Raw genomic sequence first — 27295 nt, 5'->3', positions numbered from 1 at the left:
CTTTCAGAACTAAATAGTTGTATCATTTTTTCGGGCACAATAATGGTTGAGTTAATATTACTTTTTATATCTTTTTTTATATCGTTCACAATTAGACATGATTTGTTTTAAGTGATTTTTTTATAAAAAAATAAATAAATAAATAAAAATAAAAAAATAAATTTAGAAGTGATTGATATAAATGATATTTAAAACACGTGACTTATCATGACTGTCGTGTCGAGGAGGATGAGTTTTGATATGAAATTTTTTGCTCTCAAGGCCGAAGAATAAGCACTACCTATGCATTGGATTGTGCCTGTTTGGTGCAGATTTGATCTTAAACCTGATGAATAGTCATGGGTTAGCTGATGTTGTTGCCTTTGTTTGACCTGATTGGTTGATGACTGTAACTTTAGTTTTGGCTATGTCTTGTTTCAAAGCTTTTTGTTCTGTAAGAGCTCTTGTTCGCGTCTTTTTATCAATAAATGAGTATGGAATGTTTTCCCAAAAAAAAAAAAAAAAACAATAAAATATACATAAAATTTAGCATTAATAAGTCTATGAGTCCATGCAAAACCAGAACCAGAAGATACTAAAAGAATGACCTCTTTGCAAATTAAAAGTCTTCCAAAAGGCTCTTTGCAAATTAAAACGAGAAGAATTGCACCTCATAAATTTCTACCCAAAAAAAATCCTACTCAACGCGGAAAAAGGTTATCCATTGATTTGTTTGATAATAGTTTTGAGAAATATTTAAAAAAAAAAAAAAAAAAAAAAAAAATTTAATAAAGTGTTTTATATATGTGATATAAATGTAAAGTGTCATAATTTTTTTTTTTTTTTGAATTATTTGTTAATGGTGTCGAAAAAAGTGTGTTTTTATAATTTTGAAAACAGAAAAATATTTTCAAAATCTTTTTTTTAAAAAAAGGATAACCACAATGTACTGTCGAGGTTGAATTGCATGTTATTCGAATACAATATGGGATCAATACGAAAGATCAAAGATCAAACACCGCATATTTGAGAAAAAAGGAAAAAGAACAACAACAAAACTAATTTAAAAAATCGGATTTTTAGAAAAATATTGAACTACAAGGTTTTATTCAAGGACACATCCCTCCCAGGCCCCTATATACTCCCAAAAACACAATGTTAAAATAAAACTTTTAGCATATTTAGAGTCTTTTTTTATAAAATTAAAAAAAAAAAAAAAAACAATTATTAAAATTACCCCCTTAAAAAAACTAAATACAGCTAGACCGGTTCCTCTAGACGTTCCTAATTATGGTCTGAGCTTGTAGTATTAGGTTGTTCTGACTAAATAACTATATATATGCTTTCCTTTAGTGTTTCACTTTTTTTCTTGTTTTTTTGGTAAGTTTTATTGTTTCATCACTTCGATTCAAAGGCTTTGTGGTCTTTTGCATTGAAGCTTTGAAAGAACCAATCAAGAGCTCCAGTTCTAGTGTTCTATGTTTAGTCATTTTGACCATGCTTTCTCCAAACAATGCAGTGGAGCAAATAAACAGGGATATAAATATCTATTGTATATAGTCCGAATGGAACTTTAGATGAACGAATAGGACTAACAAAATTTAAAACAAGTTATATATAAAAATAGATTTATTTAATACAAATCTTATACTAAAAGTAGAATGCAAACATATAATAGTGATCAAGGCAGGTGTGACAGCATGGGTCAGCTTTGCTTCCACATGCCTGGGCTAGCTTCTTATAAAGTCACCTACAAATCTAATATCAGAAAAGTATTTCAATAATATATATAGATTGATAATTACAAACACCACTTGAAACAACATTCACATCCAACTGCATGGATAATTATTTCAAAAAAAAAAAAAAATAATAATACTGAAAAAAGAGAGTCAAACTTGACTACATTGCTCCTCATATCTATCACTAATGCCTCCGTCCTTGATTCTTGTGTATTCACCTTCCTTGATTCTTATGTGCTCGTCTTCGGTAATTTTCTATTCTAATATAAAGCTTAGGGCACATCTTGAAAAAAATGTCATCAACAAGTTTGAAATAGCATATCCTCCACCTCTTCCAAAATACAAGAGGCCCAATAACGATTCCAAAGCCGAAAACAAATCCCAATTCAGCACTTGAGAAATTCCAATCAATTGCATTCTTAGAATTCAAATGAGTTTCTTCAGATGCTGAAGGTGATGATCCCGAGTCTTCATGTGTTCATTTTTCTCTCAACGGAAGGCCACATAATCCTATGTTCCCTTCGTAGGAAGTTTCCGAAAATGTAGCAAATTGCTTAATCTATGGAATCTATCCTACCAATTGGTTTACGGTTTGCTTGACTTGTAAATCAAAATGCAATTAATGGTTAATTATTGTTAATGAATGATGAGTTGGAATTAAGAGAACATTAATTTGTCTCCCCACTCAACACCTGCTTACCATTACGATTCTACTTTCCCACAACTTACGCCATTATTTTAACGTTACAAATTCTCAATTCCAATCTCAAAACAACTCAAGTCTAAAACTGTTTTCAAAACTAGAATATCAAATGAGTTTAGATATAAGGAGGACTAGAATCTTCACAGAGTCCTCCCAAATGTGACATGACTTTTAAAATTACTATTGAATATGAGATAATTAGTCATTATTAAATTTTGATCTCTTAACAATTTTAAATGCCACATCACTTTTGGAAGGACTCTAATCCTCCTTATATCATTACTCTTTGCTTGCAGAAATGATGCAACCACCAGATGTTTCTAATGAAAAACCCAACTCACTTTGAAGCCTGATGAACTTTTCCTTATGTTGAAATAATGATGAGGCTATGATATTATGTTACGATTTTTATGTTTTACATATGTTTTTAGCATTCTCTAAAAATTAATGTCAGTTTAATAAACTAAATTAAGAAATTTTAGTCCAATCCAATGGATAGGTAAATTTTGTCCACAGCAATATTGCCAATGCTAATAGAAAGTACTGGCAAAGAAGTTCATATTGGGGGAATTAAGGAGCTTCTCGCCTTCGTCCTCGCCCGTGCCATCTTAATGACAATCACAAAAAGAAAGCCCCTCACAACATAAATAAATAAATAAAATCCCAAAAAAAAAGATCCCGCAAATTCAAGACGAAGAAATATCATAATTAATATGCTACAATCTACATTATAAATGTGCAAGAATTACCATTGTCGATTTGAGTCATTTGACTGAAATCTTTAGCGGCTCTACCAACACACGCCTACTCAGGCTACTCTTCAGTAACAATAGTAAATCTTTCTGAAACTATATATATATATAATTCAATTTCTATCATATTTAAGTCTTGATTAGTTTGATTTCTAAAGGACTAACAAAAATTAAATCTACTTAATTATATATGAAAGTAGGTTCATATTTAACATTCTCTACGCTCTCAATGCATGAGCATCTTCGGATCGGAATTTATGTAATCCAAACTCCTCACCGCTTGTGTAGATGAAATTCTTGAATATTGGCTTTTATGGGATGAACATTATTTATGGTTCACAACTTGAGATTATGTGTAAGAATATGGTTTCTCTTAATTTTACGCTAAAATAATTTTAACAATAATGCGTTCTTAATTTTGATCTCTCTATTTTTTTTTTCTATAAAGATTCTCAAGAACACTTGAGGACTTAAAAGAAACACAAGAATGTCTGAAAAACATCATCTTTATGAAGAAGCATACAACTGATCAGTGAAAAACAAAAATAGAATACATACATATATACCACTCAGTGAGATACGAAAGTGGCATCCCAATGAACGTTTTATGTAACCGGCCACTAGAATTACACATTTGATGGATGAGCGTAGAGTAATATTACAAATCTTATAGTAAAAGTCGACTACTACTAGATACTTGTAACCAAGGCAAGTGTGACAGCATGAGTTATCTAGTTTTGACTTCCACCATCCCATGACCGTCTCCTAAGTGATCACCTGCAAATTAATCTAGTATTAGAAAGGTATTTCAATAATATATATATATAGATTGATAATTACAAACTCAATTAAGACAACATTCACACCCAATAGCATATATATAAAGAGTTAACTTTATATTGAAACAAAAAAGAAAGAATCAAACCTGACTGCTTTGCTCCTCATATCAATCACTAATGCCTCCGTCCTTGATTTCTATGTGCTTGTTGTCCTTGATTCCTGTGTGCTCTTCTTTGGCGATTTTCTATTCTAATGTATAACTGGGGGAACATCTTGAAAAAAATGTGATTAACATGTTTGTAGTAGCATATCCTCCACTTCTTCCAAAACATAAGAGGCCCAATAAAAATCCCAAAGCCAAAAACAAATCCCAATTCAACACTTAAGAAGTTCCAGTCAATTGCATTCCCAGAATTTGAATGAGATTCTTTAGATGTTGGAGGTGATGATCTTGGCTCTTCATGCGTGCATTTTTCTTTTAAAGGAAAGCCACATAACCCTCTGTTCCCTTCATAGGAAGTTTCCGAGAACGTAGCAAATTGATTGATCTGTGGAATCTGTCCCACCAATTGATTGAACGAAAAGTTGAGAACTGACAGAAAAATTAGACCATTTGCAAGTTGGACAGGAATCTCACCGGTAAACTTGTTGCTTGACAAGTCTAGTGACTCCAGATAAGTCAATTTTCCTAAAGATTGTGGGATTTGGCCTATGAAAGCATTATGAGACAAGTTGAGAATATGTAGCAATTTGAGTTCTCCTATTTCTCCAAGAATAGACCCGTCAAAATTGTTGCATGAGAAGTCAAGGGAGGTAAAGATATTTAGGATCTTCACTAGCTTTACCTCTATGCCTTTCATGGTAACATTTATCACATCAGGATAAGATATGTCTTGCCGAATGTCCATACTGTGGTCAAAAGGATATGAAACATATTTAAATTGTAATTGATTGAGTTGAGATTCAGCCTCATTTTTTTCACCTGTTATTGCCTTCCAATCAGAAAGGTATTTTATTGAAAGCTCACCAGTGAAATTGTTTGCAGCTACGTCTACAATTTGAAGCATCGGCCAAGAGGCAGTAGGCCCTCGACAAACAACGGGCCCGTAAAATTTGTTTGATCGTAGAATAAGGACGTGCAACACGGATATGTTCTTCAAGTAACATGGGAAGGCATCCTCAATGTGGTTGTTCCCAAGGTCTAAAACTTCCAAAGATGTGCATTGGGCCAGAGATTTTGGTAGCTTTCCTTCTATTTGGTTTCCATTGAGATTTAAAGTTTGTAAGCCACAATTGGTTGGAAACGCATTAGAAATTGTGCCGGTGAGGTTGTTTCTCCTTAGATTCAGCACTCTTAAACCTTTAATCATCATACTAAACCTCCCTTGATCCCGAGTCATCATAAATAAGCATTGAGGAATTGTGCCACTCAAGAAATTATTAGACAAATCTAGAACAAAAAGATTTGAAGCGTTGCATATTGATCTAGGAATACTCCCATTAAACTTATTACTCGAAAGAGAGAAGAAATAAGTGTCACTAAGGAAGTTGCCAATATTAGCTGGTATGACAGAGTTGAAGTTATTCCCTGAGAAATCCAAGTATTGAGCATGTTCTGGGAAAACTAAGAGCTGCCCTTGGAGCTGGTTGGAGTGAAGGTCTAGGGAGCTCAAAGAAGACATGTTGAGTAAAGACAAATCTAAAGTCTCCAAATGGTTATAAGAAAGATTCAATGAGTTAAGATAAGGAAGTTTCCAAATCCAATTGGGTATCTCTCCGTGAATCTCATTGTCTGAAAGGTCTAGATTTGATAATACGGATTGATTTATTAGGAAGGGAGGATATGATTTCAATTTGCTAGAAGCGAATCCCAAGCTATTGTGTGATAGATCGAGGTCTAAAAGATTTCTCATAGTCATAATCACATTAAGCTGCAAGGAGCCACTAAAGTTGTTCCAAGAGAGTGAGAGACTGCTAAGACTTTGAATCTCAAAGAGAGACATGGGTATTGGCCCTTCCAAGTTGTTGTAGCTCAAATCAAGAGTTTCCAATAGACAAGAAGAAACGTTCAGCAATTCATTGAGTGGACCAGAAATTTGGTTGTTGGAAAGTCCTAGACTTCTAAGACTTTGTTGTTCAAAGATGGACATGGGTATTGGCCCTTCCAAGTTGTTGTAGCTCAAATCAAGAGTTTCCAATAGACAAGAAGAAGCATTCGGCAATTCATTGAGTGGACCAGAAAATTGGTTGTTGTGAAGTCCTAGTACTTGCAATGATGGAAGAGAAAGCAAAGAAATTGGAATACTTCCTTCCAATGAATTGTTCGTCAAGTCAAGAACCTTTAGATTCAAAAGTTCTTCCCACCGAGTGGAAGTAATCTGACCTGATAAATTATTACGGGAAAGGTCTATTGTGGTCAAACTCTTGCTCATGCTGAATGATGGAATTGATTCAACGAACTTGTTGGATGACATGCCCAAATAAAGCAATTGTGTGAGGCTTGCCATTGACTTTGGGATTGATCCATTGAAATTGCAATCAAAAAGATTTATCACGGACAACATTTTCAGGTTACCAATAGAATGTGGCAATGTTCCTGAAAAGTTTGTGTCACCAAGCACCAGCATTCGAAGTGATCCGTTCGAAGAAAATTCTGGCAACGAACCCTGAAGATAAGAGTTACGTGATAAGTCAAGCGTTTCCAGTGTTGGAATTTGGAAGATCTTTTCTGGAAAGGTTCCATTGAACCAACAAGAAGAGAGAATCAAGGATGTCAAATTTTTGAAATCTGCAAAAGATTCTGGAATTGGACCATGAAAATAGTTATCATCAAGACGAATAATTGAGAGAGACTGAAGATTCGTTAACGAGGAATCAAGAGGCCCCGAAAGAAGACAATCTGTTAAGCTCAACACTCTAAGCTTTGGTAGTGAAGATGATAAGGCAGTGCCCCACTCATACCCTTGTGTTGATATATTGACACGATCAAGATGAAGTTCCATAAGCTCCGAAAGGTTTTGAACCAGCATTTTTAGATTTGGACTCTCTAGTTTCAATGGATAATAAGATTCGCATTTGGAGTAATCAGTAGATAAATCAAGAGTAACCAACCTTGTCAAGTGCGAAATTGCAATTGGAATCTGCCCCGTAAAACAAGCGTTTGATAGGTTCAAATAACTCAAGTTGGTGAGCTTGTCAAATTGGGATGGAATCTCGGAAGAAAAGTTGTTAGAAGCCAAACCCAGGTGCTGGAGATGTTGAAGACCAAAGAGGCTGCTTGAAGTATCAAGTCCGCCAGAGATGGATTCGTTGGTCAGGTCAAGACCGATAACATGTCCCTCGTTGCAGCTTACACCTTCCCATGAACAGCAATCGATACTTTGATTCCAGTGCACCAATTTTGTGGATGAATTACTGTCAAATACGAGGCTATTCTTCAATTGGAGCAGCAAGAATTGCTGATTGCCAAGGCATTGGCCAGACACGGCAGAGATACAAAAGCTGATGGAAAGTAAGCATATCATGGGCATCAAGAAAAGCCATGAAAAGAGTGGAATTCTCATTGGAAGCTGCAATATATAAGAGACATCCACACAATATATAATGAGTTGAAGAAGAGTTAATGAAATTAATGATGGGTTGAAGAGAATAAGAGCGAAGAGTACATTACATTTTGGGGCTGTAGCTGAGCCGTTGGCTGACAGAGAACTGCTGAGATTTGGCAGCTGTAGAAGTGTAAAATAAGAGGTAGCAAAGGCTTTGCTTCAACTCGAACGAACAATGATTGTAATTTAAATCTCCATGTATATGATATTTCTTATATAGGGGAGGGAGAAAGCAGTAATTAACCCAATCACCAATAGCCAACAATAATTGGTTTGCTTTATCTTAACGTGACTGACTTTGTCAAAAAGCAATATAGACAGTATAAAAAGGTGATAGAATGCATGAGAAGGTAATAGTGATGGAAAGTGCCAATAATGTACCTTCAAACGGTACCCACCCCCATCCGTCTACTTTATTAATTCTTCCATTTACATTTCCTTTTACACAATTTTCAAAAGTAGTCGACACAAATACAATATTGGTTTTTTGCTTTTGTCACCAATTGGTTAACGTGTCTATGACTATGATATCTAGCTTTTTGAAAAGGAAGCAAACCATAAACCCAATAAACCCAACGCTCAAGCCTTATGGCCATGGGCTTTCTTTTCCTAACAGTGTTATTGTTAAATCAAGGTCGTTTTGATGTCTTAAGCAAGACAAAATAATAGTCCAAGTAAAGTCAATGGAGGATTGTTGTTTGTGAAAACAAGAATTATTAGACACGTTGCTTAGTTCAACATGTGTTTGAAGCCACGTATGAATGGAATGCTCAAATCTTAAAAATTATTACAAGTGCTATATATAGCCTATATTTGTTTTGTTTGAAACATGTTTATTAATTTTTTAAATGAATTTAATCAACTTACTCTAATTAATGATATTTATTTATCCATATCAATTGTGATTATAAAATATTTATAACTTTTTTGTTAGGAAAACTATATTTACCCTCTCAATTTACCTCACAATTTGTTTGCAATGTGAATACTTATAATCAATTCAATGTATCTAGGTTATTCATCTTCTGATTCTTCTCATAATAACTCGATTGTTACAATTTAGTTTAAATTTATTTAGTCATTTGGTTTTTTGTTTTTGGGTGGAGTTGTTCTTAAATTTTAACTCAAATTGATTCCCAACCCTGGCCATTTAGCAATTCGAATTAATCGTCAATAAAATTCAAAATGTTAATGATCAAGGCTAGGCATGCATCACTATATGGAGAATGGAGTATATGTTCTGGTGAAAATTAGTAGGATAAATTTCCTCCCACTCAAATGGGAATAGCATTCTCCTCATTAGAGCAATCATTTCATTTCATGGTTACAATTTAATAGTATAAATAATGTTACATTATAAATATGTTGACACACTATTTAAATATTTTATATAAAATAAAATTATTTATGCCGTTATAGATACATTAACATTAAATTCTAACAACCAGTAATGAAAAAGATAACTTTATGCTACGTACTAATATTACCATTATCATCATCAACATATAACATAGGAAATAAAGATAAACAATTTATCATTTCAAGCAAAAATCCACATCTCATTTCGTCTAGAGTCTCAAGACAACTCTTCTTCTCTTGTTGGATCGAGTTCCTACAATTCCACAAATTTCTTACTAATTAATTTGCGAAAACTTCATATAAACCAATTTCTAAACAAGATATATTATATTTTTTTTAAGCTATTTAAAAAATATGTGAAAAGTACATCTTACATGCAAATGATACATGTCACTTCACCAAGTGATTGCGACTTAGTAAGTTGAGTAAATTAAGAGGGTGTCAATGTCAAAACTCTTGACCACGAAAAAGGTTTATTAAATAAAGCCATCTAATTAAGCTGCAGAATTTGAAGTATTTTAAAGAAATTAGTTTATTATATATGTCATATATTATACAATCATATATAATAAGTTTTGTTTGCAATCACAAAAATAATAAAAGCTATCTAAAGAAATTAGTTGTTCATGCCGTGTCGATCGCCATCCATATCATGGGCTTTATCTTTGCATGAAGATAAACCCCACAAGCATGTTTCATGTTTGTGGTGTTGCAGCTTTTGCTGTATCTTAACGTGACTTCTCAATCAAAAAGCGATAAACGTGTCAATGATATATAGCTTTTTGAAATGCAAGCAAACCGTAAACCCAACGCTGAAGCCTTATGGCCTATGGGCTTTCTTTCCCTAACAGTATAATTCTTAAATCAAGGTCGTTTTGGTCTCTTGAGCACGACAAAATAATAGTCCAAGTAAAGTCAATGGAGGGTTGTTGTTTGTGAAAACAAGATTTATTAGACAGATTGCTTGGTTCAACACGCGTTCAAAGCCCTGTATGAATGGAATGCTCAAATCTTGAATATAGCCTATATTTGTTTTGTTTGAAACATGTTTATTAATTTTTCAAATAAATCTAATCAACTTAATTTAATCAAAGATATTTATCCATATCGGTTTTGATTATAAAATATTTATAACTTTTTGTTAAGGAAACTACATTTACCCTCTCAATTTACCACACAATTTGTTTGCAATGTAATTCCTTCCAATCTTTTAATTTGTTTAATGTATTATACCAATTTACCATTAGAGTTACAATGTCCTTTTTTTGTTCCAAAATGAACAAAATATTTGACATGATTTGTGAATTTTTTATATAAAAAAAATTAAAAAAAAAATTATAAGTGACTAATATAAATGACATTTAAAACACGTCACATCAATAAAATAAGTATAAAATAAACATAAAAATTAGCATTAATAACTTAAGTCTTCTAATGAGTCCATGCAAAACCAGAACCAGAAGATACTAAAAGAATGACCTCTTTGCAAATTAAAAGTCTTCCAAAAGGCTCTTTGCAAATTAAAACGAGAAGATCGAATTGCACCTCATAAAATTTCTATCCAACAAAAATCCTACTCAACGCGGAAAAAGGTTATCCATTGATTAGTTTGATAATAGTTTTGAGAAATATTTTTAAAAAATATATATTAATAAAGTGTTTATGTGATATAAATGTAAAGTGTCCTTTTTATGGATTTTTTTTTTTTTGAATTATTTGTTAATGGTGTCGAAAATAGTGTGTTTTTATAATTTTGAAAACAGAAATATATTTTCAAAATCAATACAAAAGATCAAACACCGCATATTTGAGAAAAAAGGAAAAAGAACAACAACAAAAGAACCTAATAAAACTTTTAGCATATTTAGAGTTTTTTTAATATATATATATAAAATTTCCCCCCTTAAAAAAATTAAATACAGGCCGGTTCCTCTAGAGTTAAATTCTTAATTTCGTTCCTAATTACAGTCCGAGCTTGTAGTATTAGGTTGTTCTGACTAAATAACTATATGCTTTCCTTTAGTACTGTTTCACTTTTCTTTTCTTTTTTTTCTTTTTTTGGTAAGTTTTATTGTTTGATCACTTCGATTCAAAGGCTTTGTGGTCTTTTGCATTGAAGCTTTGAAAGAAGCAATCAAGAGCTCCAGTTCTAGTGTTCTATTTTTTTACTATGCTTTCTCCAAACAATGCAGTGGAGCAAATAAATATATAGGGATAGACTTGAACTTGAAGAAAGGCCGCAACCATATAAATGGTTCGAATGGAACTTAATCAATCGAGAAACAATAAAAATCAATAACATTAATCATGCATCATATCGAGAAACAATAAAAATCTCAAACAATTTTACTGTTTAAATTGCTAGTAATTCGAGTAATAACTGTGAAGTAGTCTTTATGAGACTTACTAATTTAACTGAACAGTTTAAAATTTATTTGACTAAATGAATTTCATATAGACTCTCTTATAATTACTTCTCAAATTGTTAGTAACTTAGACAAAAAAAATTACTAAAAATCTCAATCTGTCTAGGAATTCTCCATTTCAAATGATAGAGAGGATCATATTCCATCAGCCAATGAAAAACGTCTGCCTCAATAATTTAATTAGACGAACATCGAGATAAAAGAGACACCCACACATGCAATATATAATGAGTTGAAGAGAGTTAATGAAATTACAAATGGGTTGAAGAGAGTAAGTCGGAAGAGTACATTACATTTTGAGGTTGTATTTGACGCATGTGTTGGCAGTCAGATCGAAAAGCACCCAGATTTGGCAAAGGCTTAACTTGCTTCTACGGGAAGGAGCAATGATGATAATTGATAGGGGTGCAAAGACGGTTACGATTAGCGGTTAGTGGCAATAACCGCTAACCGTAACCGCCTTAGCGGTTAGTAGATTTTACTAACCGCAACCGCTAACCGCCTAGCGGTTAACGGTTAGCGGTTAGCGAAATAGATAACCGCCCGCTAACCGCTTTTTTAAAATTGGACTTTTTGGGCTTTCTATAGGGCTTTTTGGGCTTATTTTTTTGGGCTTTTTTTTACCCTCTTTTTTTTTTTTCTTGTATTTTTAATATCCTCTTGGGCCCAATTGCTATAAAAAGAGTTCATATTGAAAAATCAAAAATATTTGACCCAAAATTTACATTTACTTGTACTTTAAAAAAATTTCCTTAAATATTAAATCATAACCGGTTAATTATTTAAATTCTTATCATATTTACTTATAATCTTTTTTCTTTGAATTGAACTTAATATCTAATGGTAAATGGTAATGTTCAAACTCCTAAATCCTAAATTCCTAAAGTATCGAATAATGCTTTAATTAAATTGTAGACTTGTAGTTATAAGTAATATATTGTTTAATTCAATTGAATCAATTGTGATTATCATTGTACATGAATCATATGATTAACTTGTAGACTTATGACTTATGAGTTATGTCATATTATATATGTATTATTTATTATTATATAATCACATGATTTAATGATCAAGTCATCATGTGATATAATCATATCAATTATAGTGATAATATATAAATTACTAAAATTATAATGATAATACATTAATACTTAAATTGTGTTTATAAGTACCACATTGGTCATTGTTTAATCCAATGTCAATTACTTAATTTGATATTATACGAATCATATCATCATTGTACATTAATAATATGATTCACTTGAAGTCTTGAATAAAGTATTTGAATTGTCATTGAATCATATGATTAAGTATTGCTATTATACATTTATATTATTCATATACATATGTAGACTTATATAGACTTATAAGTTTATAACATACATTAGAAATAAGTCTCTAGATATTTAATTGTTGTATTAGTATGAATTGGTATACTTATGAGTTATGTCATATTATATATGTATAATTTGTTATTATATAATCAAATGATTTAATGATCAATCTCATATGATATAATCATATAAATTATAGTGATAATATATTAATACTCAAATTGTGATTTAATTATTTTTTAAAAAAAATTGTGATTTAATGATCAAGTGATTATGTTATATGTATAAATATTTTTATAATTATAATTATAAAAATTTATTATATAAAAAAGCGGTTAGCGGTTAGCGGTTACGGTTAGTAGACTCAATAACCGCTAACCGCTAACCGCTAGGCGGTTATAGCGGTTAGGCGGTTAGCGGTTAATGCGGTTAGACGGTTAGGCGGTTGGCGGTTATAGCGGTTAGCGGTAAACCGCCCGCCTTTGCACCCCTAATAATTGATCTCCGAGTGTATGAATGTACATAAACTGGAATGGTTGTTTATTATATAGCGGAGGGAGAGAACAGTAATCACCCAAATCTCAATCAGCAATTGCCTTAACACCACGCAAGCCTGGCCCCACACGAGTTTTGGCTGAATTATTCACACAATAAATGCTTTCGTTTCACACGATAAAAAAAAAAAACATTCATAAATTTCACTCCCCGGCCACAAAATTCCTGGTCAAGTCAACACGTACGCGTAGAAAATGGATTCAGCTATCGTTGGGTTTACGTTACGTAGAAAATGGTTTCAGTAGTCCTTGGCAACTACTGAGCACCGGAGGTTTCTCTCCCAAAACGCATTCATAGCTTTTTTGAAAAGTCAAGTGCTACTCAGGGCTGTTAAGTGAGCGAAACGTCTCGCGAGCAAACTCGGGCACGGCTCGCATAAGCTCGGCTCGTGCTCGACTCGAATATTAAATGAAGCACTTCATGAACACAAATCCTGATTCGAATATTAAACGAAGCAAGCTCGGCTCGACTCGGCTAAGCTCGTGAACAGCTCGTATAAGCTCGAGTGTGTGTGTGTCTATATATATATATATATATATATATATATATAAACTAAGTAATATATAATTAATTATAAATCTCATAATTATTAAAACCTTAAAATTGCATTTATATTTAAGCGTTAGAGAATGAAAAATTCTAGACCCTTCGTGATGAAAGAGAGAAAGAGCAATCATTAAAAAGACCTCGATTCAATTAGAGCAGATCCAAATGAAAGGAAGAAGAATCAAGCAGAAACTATTGAGGGAGATTGCGAAAGGCATAAACTATTAATGAATCAAACAGACCCAAACACTATCACTACATGTCTGGTGAGTGAGAGTGAGAGAGTGGGAAATGAGAGTTCAGGTGGAAGATCCGTTGTGACTGGTGAGGGGGATTGAGAGAGAGACGTTAAAAAAATATTTTTTTGTAGGGGGCGTTGTCCCAATGCAGTTTGAATCCAACCTGTTAACTTGTCCCACATTATTAAGAAAACATCAATCTCTAAGTTTGCTTATATATAAAATGATGCATATCCTCTCTTTTTGAAACCAAATGCCTTGCTGTATTAACTCAGGCTCCATACTCGACTAGCTAGGCTAAGCAAATACTCATATGCAAACTAACTTCTTAAGTCGTTTAAGAGTACTTGAAGTTAAAAAAAAAATTTAAAACAAAAATATTAAATATAAGAGCCAGCTCGCGAGCTGGCTCGGCTCGACTTATTATTAGCTCGAGCTCGATTTTTTTAGCTCGACCTTCAGCTCGACTCGAGCTCGAGCTCGAGTAAAATTTAAACGAGCCAAGCTTGAACAAGGGAAGCTCGCCCAAGCTCGGCTCGTTTACACCCCTAAGTCTGCTACTCTAAGCGGAGTAATTTTAAAAGTTTTTCTCTTATTATTATTGTATCTTTCTAAAAATATATAACTCTTAAAATTATAATTTGATCAAAATTTATAATAATCAATCACAATCTCAAGCACTACTCAAAGTCTCATGCTCTGATGCTCATGGGCTTTCTGTCCCTAACAATTAATATATATATAATTGATGCTATACGTCTCTCAACATGTTAAATCAGGTTGTTTTGGTCTATTAATGTGCTAACCGATATAATTCTAAAAATTATATTTCTCTATGAATTTTCGTAGATTTGTCCCTAAGAATATGTGTACAGCAGGAGTAGGGTACTATCCTTGGTGAATAATAATAAGTATTCCTCATTTTAGAAGAATTCCCATAAATGAAAAAGTAACCAAAAAATAGAATACCATTTCACATTTGGAGGGATAGAGATGTTCAATAATTAGATTGTTTGTAATAGGGGCAACAATTGGAAGAGAGTCTTTATGAAATTTTATTTGTCCAAAATAATTTATTTGGACATATGAATTTTATATAGACTCTATCATAATTATTATCCAAAGTGTTAATAATTTAGATTAAAAAAATTAATGCTAAAGATCCCAATCCGTCAAGGAGAAACATACATCTGCCTCAACAATTTAATATTAAATTGATACGTGTGCTTAGAATATGAGATTTTACATGCATTTTTCCAACAATGCATGGGACAAAGTAATTTTCCTCTAAACTTGGTTGAAAGAATTCTTGTAATTCAGCCTATTAAAATAATGTGTCCTAGGCTAGAACATGTATGTGATATATAGAACATATAATTCTCACATGCATTTTTGACATTTTGTAAGAATAAATGTCGGTTTAATTAATTAAATTTTAAAAAATTATTCCACCCAATATATATAAAAGAAAACTTTGTCTTGAGGAATGCCGATGCTAATAGAAACTGGCAAAGAAATTGATCGTGAGGGAAGGAACTTCTTGCCTTCATCGTCGCTCAGTGGTTGCGTAATGGACCAATGGTAAAAGTCTTCTAGATCGATGTTCTCCGGAACGAAAGAATTGAACCTACTTCGTAAATTTCACGCTAACACGAGGCTTGGCCGTTGGGTTTACGGTTTTCTTGACTTCTCAAAAAACAATAGACTCGGTAGCTGCAGCGTCCTTTCCACGACCACAATAATGAATTTGCTTCATCCTTAACGTTACGTTTGGTTTTCATAATCTAACATTTTTCCAATGCGGTGAAACTCATGTTTGGGAATCACTAAAATTTGATAGGATTTTTGAAAATATGAAATTTTTATGATGAAAATATATTCAATTTTTAACTATAATATACTATCTTTTTATTTGGTGTCTTATTCAAGTGTTTCATGTTTTCATAATTTAAGAATCTGCTCTTTATTATTATTATTATTATTTTTTACCAAATTGTAAGAAATCTTGATCTTACAACAGACATATCCATGATATTCTTTCTAGAAACCAGAGCTAACAAAGAGTGCACGACCACAAAAAGCAGTAGACTCAGTAGTAGCGTCCTTTCCACGACCACAATAATGGATTTGCTTCATCCTTAACGTTACGTTTGGTTTTCATAATCTAACATTTTTTCCAGTGCGGTGAAACTCATGTTTGGGAATCACTAAAATTTGATAGGCCATCTTAATGACAGTCACAAAAAGAAAAGCCCCTCACAAGATAAATAAAGAAAAAAAAAATCCAAAAAATATTAGAATTCCTGAAATTCAAAACGACGAAATATCATAATATGTTGCATTACGTGCAACAATTACAATTGTCGGTTTGACTGAAATCTTCAGCGGCTTTACCAACCAATGCCTACTCTTTAGAACATTAAGCAATTTTTTACACCAAATTGAAAACTCAAACCCACACCTCAATAACAGCCACTCATCAACTGATCCTGCATTAATTTATTATGAGAGAAAAAATAAAAATTTTCAGATTGGCTTGATCTAGATTAAGTTGTGTTGGAGATAAAACGGTTATAGAGTTTTTAACAATAGTAAATTAATATACATAGTTTAACACAACTCTAGCTCAAAAGCCTAAGTTAATGGGCTAAGGTCTACTTAGGTATATTAAGTACTCCTTTATTTTATATTTTCTCAATGTGAGACACAATACTCACAAGTGCACTCACAACATTTTTGCTTCTTTATTTTCCATTTAGTTCCTTGAGAAAAAGAACAAATAAATCTAATTCACTGCCACATCCATTAAGTTTAGAATCCTACTTGTACTAAAGCTCGATCTAGCCTCCCTTAGCAAATAATTGAACACTTATTTCACAAAGCTACAATACAAATGACATTATTATAACCCACAATATTTTCCAGATGAGTAATGTTATACGTACATTACCCTTTTATCCCTTTAAAGTTGATTTGGCGTGGTCTCCCATAGCATGTGGTGCATAGAAATAAGATTTTATTTGTTGGGAAGACCATGTGAAATCAACTTTGAGAGATAAAAGTTTGAAGTATAGAATTACTATTTCTAGATAACATTGAAACCCTCAACCAATATCATTTTAGATCTTAAAACACTAGTTTTGACTGCATCTTACTATTAATCTTTTTTTTTTAAAAAAAAAAAAAAATCTCTGGTAATAAATCTGGTCCAAGATTAACTATTTTAGAGGATTTATTGCAACCATTGACTATGGAATATGGAAAAGTAGCTCCTCCTGACTGAGAAAACACTCATTTGAATGGTACCCAAATGACTTTATTAACGAATATTTTGGAGAATTAAATTCTTCCATTTTTTTCCGGATGAAATTTCAATGAATTGATTAGCAAGAATTACAAACTATATTTAAGTGTATGCATACATGTGGTCGATCATGTGCATGAGAAAGAGAGATTGAGGCTCCTTTTCTTTGGACTAGGCTTCACATCTATGAACAAGCCTAGTACATTAGCCACTCCTTTCGTAAGTAATGCAATTGCTTTATATACATCGTCGTCCACACTATCTGAGGAGCTAAGGTTTAAACGCAAAGTATGTAAATGCTTCAAAGGAATCGGCAGAATGTCTGCCTTAAATAATGCCTGCAACATTACCAATGTCAATTATTAGAATGATATTTGAACAAATTTCCTTTCTACGAAACAAGGAAGAATAATGAAGATAATAGATTTACACAATCAAATAAATTGTATTTATTAGTTTCTTTCATTTATCTTTTACTTGCGGGAGGGTAAAGAGAGATGAATATGACGTACGTTTTCGGTACAAGGCTTTACATCACAACGTTACAATGATATTTGAGCTCCGAGCTAAGTGAATAAGTATGAATATAACTACATGCAATATTGTGTTCTTCTTGTGTTCGAGCGTTGGGTTTACGGTTTACGGTTTGCTTGACTTCAGGCGAATATAACTGAAGTCTGAAACTGTTTTCAAAACCAGAATATCAAATGGGTTTAGATATAAGAAGGACTAGAGTCTTCCTAAAGTCCTCTTAAATGTGACGTAACTTTTAAAATTACCATTGAATATGAGATAATTATTATTAAATTTTGATTTCTTGGTAATTTTAAATGACACATTATATTTGGGAGGACTCTAATCCTCCTTATATCATTACTCTTTGTGCTTGCAAAAATGATGCAACCACCTAAGGTTTCTAATGAAAAACTCAACTCACTTTGAAGCCTGATAAGCTTTTTCTTATGTTGAAATAATGATGAGGCTATGATATTAATGTTACGATTTTTGTGTTTCACATATATTTTTAGCATTCTCTAAAATTTAATGTCAGTTTAATTAATAAACTAAATTAAGAAATTTTATTCCAATCCAATGGATAGGAAAATTTTGTCCACAGCAATATTGCCAATGCTAATAGAAAGTACTGGCAAAGAAGTTCATATTGAGAGAGGGAGCTTCTTGCCTTCGTCCTCGTCCGTGCCATCTTATTGACAATCACAAAAAGAAAGCCCCTCATAACATAAATCAAAAAAATCAACAAAAAAGAAAAGTCTTGAATAGTTTGATTTCTAAAGGAGTAACAAAAATTAAATCTAGTTATATATGAAAATAGGTTCATATTTAACATACTCTACGCTCTCATTAATGCATGAGATCTTCGAAATTTATGTAATCCAAACTCCTCACCGTAGAAGAAATTCTTGCATAGTGGCTTTTATGGGATGGACGTTTTAGTCTTTAAATGCTCTAGGACTCTATGATATTATCTGTACAATAAATGCTTTTTAGTCTTCCCCAATCCCCGATGATCATCACTCAAATCTCAATCAGCAATTGCCTTAACACCACGCAAGCCCGGCCCCCACACGAGTTTTGAAACTCAATATGCAGGCTTAATGGCTATGTTTGGCAACAGGCCGGGCCGGCACTGTAGCTGGAACGGCACTGTTCTAGCTACAGTGCCGGCAGCAAAAATTGACTTTTTGCTTAATTTTTTTTTTTTTTTTTTTTTTTTTAAAGCCAGCCACCCCTTTCTCATCATTTTTTCTTTTTTTTAATATTTTACTTTTTTTAAAAAAAAAATTAAGCAAAAGTCAATTTTTGCTGCTGGCACTGTAGCTGGAACAGTGCCGTTCCAGCTACAGTGCCGGCCCGGCCTGTTGCCAAACATAGCTTTGGGAAGCCCCGCACTGTAGCTACAGTGCCGGCCCGGCCTGTTGCCAAACATGGCTGACTTTTTCAGCTTAATTTTTTTTTTTTTTTTTAAGCAAAATATTAAAAAAAAAAAAAAAAAAAAAAAGAGCAGGAAAATGCTGGGGTGGTTCCAGCCACCCCTTGGCCAAAATGGGGTGGCCGGACCACCCCATTTTTGGCCAAGGGGGTGGCTGGAGCCACCCCCTGGCCGATCTGGGGGTGGTCGAACCACCCCCGTGGCCAAGGGGGTTGGGGGTGGTCCGGCCACCCCCAAATGCACCCGTTCCCTTTTTTTTTTTTTTGGCCAAGGGGGTGGCCCGGCCACCCCCTTGGCCACGGGGGTGGTTCGACCACCCCCAGATCGGCCAAGGGTGGCTCCAGCCACCCCAGCGTTTTCCTTTTTTTTTTTTTTTTTTTTTAATATTTTGCTAAAAAAAAAAAAAAAAAAATTAAGCTGAAAAAGTCAGCCATGTGCCAGTCCGCACTGTAGCTGGAACAGTGCCATTCCAGCTACAGTGCGGGGCTTTCCCTTGCCAAACATAGCTAATAGGAAGACTTTGAAAATCAAGCAAACCATTATTTAATATCGTAGTTGTGGTTGGGGAAATGAATGAGGCAACTACTTTGCACCAGAGGTTTCTATATATCCAAAAAGCGTCTATAGTCTTGTCTGAATATATAATAAAGTAGATAACGAATTCTATATTGAGCTTTTGGAGGCCTAATTATGTGGGTGGGTGTGTTTTCAGATGTCTTAGTCACAATATAATGGGCACGTTGATATAACTATTAACAAAAATAAAAGGGGAAACTTCACTAAGCCTCCTTGAACTTTCAGCGGATTTTGCAGACCCCCTGAACTTTCAAAACTCTCATTTTGAACCCCTGAACTTCTATTTGCTCTCACTTTTGACCCCTTCATCAGTTTTCAACGTTAAATTAAACGGTTTAACTTTTTTATACTCATTATACCCCCACATTAAAACTACACCGTTTTATACTTCAAAACTATAACACTCACCCAGCCCAAAACGACGTCATTTTGGGTACTATTTTTTTAAAAAAAAATAAAAAAATAAAAAAAGGGGGGAGAAAGATCGGGGCCAAAATGGGATGGCCGGACCACCCCCATGGCCAAGGGGGTGGTCCGTTGGCCAAATAAAAAAAAGGGGGATCGATGCATTTAAGGGTGGCCGGACCACCCCCAAATGCACTGATCCCCCTTCTTTTTTTTTTTTTTTTTTGCCAAGGAGGTGGCCCAGCCACCCCCTTGGCCAAAAATGGGGTGGTTCGGCCACCCCATTTTGGCCAAGGGGTGGCTGGAGCCACCCTAATCTTTCTCCCCCTTTTTACCTTTTTTTTTTTTTTTTTGCTTGTTTTTTTTTGAAAAAAAAAAAATTAATGCCCAAAACGGTGACGTTTTGGGCTGTTGTGTGTGTTGTAGTTTTGGGCATTTTTGGAATTTCAAGTGGGCTGGGTAGGGGTATAATAGGCATAAAAAGTCAGACAGTTTGACTTTAACGTTGACAACTAACAGAGGAGTCCAAAGTGAGAGAAAATGGAAGTTTAGGGGTCCAAAATGAGAAATTTGGAAGTTCAGGGGAGGTCTGCAAAATCGGCCAGAAGTTCAGGGAGGCTTAGAGAAGTTTCCCCAAAATAAAAAGAATTCTCCCTTTAAGGGGATGCGCTTTTTGTGATTCTTGCAGTGAATCAGTCTTTTCTTTTTGCTTCTTGGCATTTTGCTTGTGTAATTTTTTACATTAGTGTTGATCTTTTCCCATTTCAAAGCTGGAATGCTTCAAAGGTGTCTGGATGTATCAATTTTCGTGCACATGCGTTAGTTAAATGGGCCACTATCCGCCTTGTGTTCAGTAGCATTCTCTTAAGTTTCTCCATTCTCTCTTCCATCCAAATAAAGAGTGGGAATGACCCTCCCTTGTAGTTCATTTCTCCCCTTTAAATCTAAAATAAAATAAAATAAACAAAAATAAAAAGAAGTAGGAATATAATTTCTTTCATTTCTTTGATGACAGCACATAAATGACCAATTCACTTGTTTTTTTAAAATAATAATAATAATGATGATGATTATTGAAAACAGGAATAAAAAAAAAAAAATCAATAACATTCATTATGTCGAAAAGGGATAAAAATCTCAAAACAATTTTGCTGCTTAGATTGCTAGTAATTCGAGTAATAACTGTGAAAGAGTCTTTAATTATGAGACCCACCTATTTAACTGGACAGTCTAAATTTTATTTGGCTAAATGAATTTCATATAAACTCTTTCATAATTATTACCTAAATTGTTATTAACTTAGACAAAAAATTACTAAAAATCTCAATCCGTCAAGGAATTCTCCATTTCAAATGACAAAGAGGATCCTATTCCATCAGTCAAGGAGAAACATCTGTGTCAACAATTTAATTACACAAACATCGAGATAGCTCAATTAATTTGTAGCAATGATTCTAAAATATAGGAGAAAAATTTTGGTAATAAATAATGCACTGGTCATTAAATTCATGATATGTTTAAGTTGGACACAAATTTTCTTTAAATCAGTTTGAAAGAAATTTGTTCGACCTCCTTCGATAAGTTTGCAGACTGAGAAGCGTAACAGCTTCACAATTTCACATGCATTTGTTTTAAGAATGAGACAAAGTTTTCCTCTGCACTTGTTGGAAGAAATTTCAATGATTCCAAAGAGTAATGATATAAGTAGGACTAGATACCTCTTAGAGTCATCCCAAATATAATGTGACATTTAAAATCACAATTGAATTTTAGATGATCATTATTGAATTTTAACATGTTGGTAATTTTAAATGTTACATCACATTTAAAATGACTCTAAGAGAACTCTATTCCTACTTATATCATTACTCGATTCGAAATACCCTTAACATGAGGGAAGCCCACGACGCTTGAGCGTTAAACGGTTTGCTTGACTCTTCAAAAAGCATTTAGACGCGTTTTGGTTGGAAAATGACTGTACGTTGTGTGTGTTGGCCAAATTGGTTTGATGAGAGTCGATCCGAGTGTTGTCGATTCAGCCAATCAGAGAAGGCATGATGATGAGGTGTACATGGTGAGGCCTTGATGGGTGTTTTTCGGTGTACAAAACATATAATTGTAATTTAGCGAGATTACAAAAAATAATCATGTTATTGAGCCGAGCCGAGTTGAACTATGATGTGACTTTTAAAATTATCATTAAATTTGAAATTATCATTATTTATTTTTAATCTATTGGTGATTTTAAAAGTCACATCACAGTTGGGAGGACACTAGGAGAATACTAGAAGAACACCTAGCATTTTTCATATATTTATCAAGATCTAGACACCGAAGATTGTTGAATAAATTAACCGTAAAGATGAAAAATAATTTACATGTTACATTTATATATTTTAAAATTTAAACGATAATTATATTTGTTGAAGCATTTATTTATTTTATTTTTTATATTCTTTAATATTTTTAATTAATTTTCATTTTAACTATTATCTTTTAATATTGACCGAGAGCCATCATTTCTTTTGGGCTAATACTTTACTTGTGATATTGCGTTTGGCCTTGTGATTTCATAGTCCAAGTAGCATGTTTGGAAGTGTGTTTAGAAAAATGGCTATTTCAAAAAATAATTTTTTTAACCTTTTCAAACTACAAATAAGAAGTGCATTTTTAAAAATGTACAATTTTAAAGACATATGTAATTTACCAAACATTAAACTATGGTTTTCAAAATCATTTTTTCATTAACTGCAATTTAAAATCACTATTTTTTTATTAAAATAAAAAGAAATTAAAAAAAAAAAAAAAACAGCACATTTTGTAGTTGACGTGTATTTTTTTTCTCTAAATTGTTGACGTGTAGTTTAAATTGCTATAGTTGTGATTTTTCGTAGATTTGTTCTCAGCTTATTCTGCATGTTAAATCGGGTTGTTTAATTAATTTGGTCTATTAATAATGTTAGCATTGCATTTTAATATCCTAATTGCAATAATAAATCGATTCTCTCCAATGGAGAGGATCCATTTCATACTTTAGTTCTGAGTGGTTGCGTAATTTCTACAAGCACAATAATAATGGTTGATTTGCTTAACTCTAAAAGTCTTCGATACGTCCTCTAGCTGGAACGGAAAGATCAGGCTTTGCTTGACTCTAAAAGTCTTCCACAATAATAAATGGTTGTCTAATTTGCTTGATTCTATAAGTCTTCCTACTTCGTAAATGTCATGTTGGCACGAGGCTTGACCGTTGGGTTTACGGTTTTCTTGACTTCTCAAAAAGCATATATTGTGTTTGGCAATAGAATGGAAAAAGGGAGTGGAATAGTACTGTAGCAGATTTAATTGATATGAGAGAAAAATTTATGAATGTTTTGTATAAAAAAGTAAAAAAAAATTGTTTTATAGTGATTTGTTTTATTTGAATAGTAATAAAAAGTAATTTATATGATGTAAAAAATAAGAATGTTTGGGTTAATTTTGAGAAGAATTTTTTGGATTTTTGAGACCAGTCCGGTCTGGCCCTTTGCCAAACACAGCCATAGACTCGGTAGTAGTGTCCCTTCCACGACCACAATAATGAATTTGCTTGATTTTAACGTTATGTTTGGTTATTTTATAAGAGCATCTTTAAAAAATATTTTTAATTAAATTTTATAGATTATCATTGTGCTCATTAACACAAAGAATTTTACGGGTGATTCAGTGTTAGACACATACGTCCACCACTCAGAATACTTCTAAGGGTTACATTATGCTTATTAACTTTTTTTTGTCTACAATACAAATGTCTCTATTTAAAGGGCAATGTCTAAATACAAGTATAATAATCAAATTTACAATCCCAATATTTAATTACAATCAATCCATAAATAAAAAATATTTGATATCAACATAATTATAAAATATACGAAAAATATTATATATTTGTCATATATTCCAACAAAAGTAATGTGACTTTAGATTTGACTGAAATCTTCAGTGGCTTTAGCAACCAATGCCTCCTCTTTAGCAACAAAGGATGTTGCGGTTATTGAGCAATGAAATATTAAATAATTAAAGGGTATTAAAATATTAATTAAATAATTTTTGATTTAAGGCATAAACCATTCGAACCACATTCATGCTTAAGAGCTAAGCCCATTAATCGAAATCCAATAACCTGTTCAAACGCATATTTTTCAATAAAATATAATATATTACCTGTTGAGGAGTAGATTAAAAATTAAAATTAAAAAGAATGACCGAATGTTTGCATTGAATTTTAATATTTTTCACGTTGTTCACACTCCATAGTCCATGCTGAGTCAATAGTTGTGTAATTTCCACAATTAAGCGGGTGAATGAAAAGAGCACGCGGCGTGCTCAAAAATTTTTTTTTTTTTTTTGCATTCAAATATTTTTTTTTTAAAAAAATTTCTTCACGGCGTGCTATCACGGCCCCAATTAAGCACAATAATAAATATGGTTGTTTTCTTTGACTGTAAAAGTCTTCCAACGTCGTAAATGTCACGCTTACACAAGGGTTGACCGTTGAGTTTATGGTTTTCTTGACTTCTCAAAAAGCAAGGGTTCGTTTGGTAAAGGGTTAATTTGGGGTTTTAGTGGTTTGATACTGTAAGAAAAATTAATTGATATAAAAAAACGTAAGAATATTTATTTAAAAAAAGTAAAAAAGTAAGAATATTTAAAAAAAAAAAATGAAAAAATAAGAATGTTTGGTATGGAAAAATGAAAAAAATAAAAAATTGTTTTGTAATGATTTTTTTTATTTGAATAGTAATAAAAAGTGATTGATGTGATATAAAAAGTCAGATAATGTTAGAAAAATAAAAAAGTGAAATGAATAGTATGGGATCAAAATCATTTAGCAAACGGGCCCAATAGACTCGGTAGCAGCGTCCTTTCCATGACCACAATAATGGATTTGCTTCATCTGTAACTCTACGTTTGGTTATGATATAAGATCGAGCATCATCAATGATCTCCTTAAAATTTACTTTTAATTAAAATTTGATTAAAGTTTACAAAAATTAAGCTTCATCAAGCTCTTTATTTTTCTCTCTATTTTAGGGCTTGTCAAACCTCTCCCCATATTTAAATATGGGGAGAGATTTGACAAATTTGGAGAACAAAATTTTCTCTACTCCATTTTTTTATGTTTTTATATTTCTTCTTACACTTTCCCTCTCTTCTTTTATGGGTTTGTGAGGTGCTTTTAAGAATACAAAATGAATGAAGATAGAATAAAAATTATATTTAAAGAGTTTATTATTTGATATTTTTGTATAGCTGCTAGTTAAACTGTAAAAAAGCAAATATAAAGTTCATTGAGAATACTCTAACACTTTTCCAATGCGATTAAACTCAACAATCAGAAATGATTAAAAATTTGATAGGATTCTTCAAAATATAAGATTTTTATATTTGGTGTACTCTTAAGCATCCTAGAGGAATTATTTATTCTTTTCAAAGTAACTTGGAGAATATAAGAATATTTGATACAAAAGTATTTAAAAATTAAATGACAAATGATAGGGGAAAAAAAATTATAAGTAAACCGTGGTTTTTCTTTCATTTCCCAATTTATGAACTGTACATTTGTCTAAGTATTGTTTGACTTATTTTCTATATATATATATATATATATATAATCAAATCAAACTTATTAATTTTTGTTTTTTGAGAAATAAAATAGTTCATCACTTTTATATATTGATTTTACAAATGATCACAATCAATTTCAAAACGTAGTATTAACAAAATTTAATATAGTCGGCTCAAGGAGAGTTTTTATATGATTCAGAAATTGAGAAACTTTTTTTTAGTCCATATTTTAGGATATGTTTCATGTGGGGTCCAATTAATAAAATTGTTGGTTGTGTTGTGTTTTCATATATATATATATATATATATATATATATATATTAAGAAAACACAAGTAGGTAGTAATATATATTCGGAATTTATACATTAATCTAAACTCCTCACCGCTTGTGTAGAAGAATTTCTGGCTTTTATGGGCCGGGATGAACAAATATTATATATGGTTCAAAACTTGAGATTATAATGTAGAAATATGGTTTCTCTTAATTCTAGGCCGAAATAATTGTAATAATGCAATCTTCTGATCTCTCAACTTCTTTTCTATAAAGATCCTCAAGAACACTTGAGGACTTGAAACTTAAAAGAGACATAAGAATGTCAAAGTGTCTAAAAAGCATCATCTTTATGAAGAAGCACACAACTTGGTGAAAAACAAAAATAGAATACAAACGTACCTACATGCTCCGTGAGATACAAAAGTGGCATCCTAATGAACTTAGTATTGAGTAGGGCTGGGTATCGGTCGGTTAAGACTGGTTAATGGACTTATTGGTCGGTTAACCGATAAGCTATCAATTAACCAAATCTTAACCGATTATCGACCGATAAGAAGTCTTAACCGAAAATTATCGGTCAAATCGATAATCAGTTAACCGGTCGGTTAATCGGTCGGTTAAACCGGTTTGGGCTTTTGTGGGCTTTTTATTAGGCTTTTTTACTGATTGCTAATTGGGCCAAAAATTAATTTGAGAATTGCTAGATTGAGTTTTGTGGGCTTTTTATTAGGCTTTTTTTCTTTTAGTTTATATTAATATAATAAACTCTTTCTCTTACTGTGAGCATCATCTGAGATTGCTCCATGAGCAGAAATGCAAAATCGGTTCTACTGTTCTAGCTTCTGGAAGCCCATTTTGTTCTAATGAACAAAATATGTCAACAAAAAAATCAAGCTTTATCTGATTCAAAATGGCAAAATTGAAATTCTTCATTGGAAGGAAATTCGACGTCGTTTTGGTTTTAACTTTTAATAATAAATATAAAATTTTAAAAAATTAAAAATTAAAATAACTTATCGGTCATATCGGTTAATCGATAAAAAAATTTTAACCGACCGATAAGCTTATCGGTATAAAATTTTTAACCGATTACCGACCGATAACTATCGGTTACGGTTAATATCGGTTCGGTTAAAGTCGGTAATCGGTCGGTAATC

The 27295-nt window shown here is 32.5% G+C and overlaps 1 protein-coding gene across 2 annotated transcripts; it reads right to left on the bottom strand.

The window, feature by feature from the left end:
- Positions 1 to 4129: 4129 nt before the first annotated feature.
- On the bottom strand, positions 4130 to 7528 carry LOC132161957 (receptor-like protein 54). 2 transcript variants are annotated; one of them, XM_088510991.1, is made up of 3 exons: positions 7198 to 7528; positions 6340 to 6363; positions 4130 to 6117 (listed from the first exon to the last, which is right to left on the bottom strand). In XM_088510991.1, exons 1-3 carry the CDS (start codon positions 7517 to 7519, stop codon positions 4130 to 4132), a joined length of 2334 nt encoding a protein of 777 aa, XP_088367117.1. In that variant the 5' UTR covers positions 7520 to 7528. The 2 variants fall into 2 exon arrangements, with proteins under 2 accessions (XP_088367117.1, XP_088367116.1); XM_088510990.1 differs by having other exon boundaries at positions 4130 to 7519.
- Between the last annotated feature and the right edge of the window lie 19767 nt (positions 7529 to 27295).

This window comes from Corylus avellana, chromosome 10 (assembly GCF_965113065.1).
Source record: "Corylus avellana chromosome 10, dhCorAvel1.hap1.2, whole genome shotgun sequence".
NCBI classification, from domain to species: Eukaryota; Viridiplantae; Streptophyta; class Magnoliopsida; order Fagales; family Betulaceae; genus Corylus; species Corylus avellana.
Note: the sequence above shows the minus strand (reverse complement) of the source record. Positions and strands in the feature narration are given on the sequence as shown.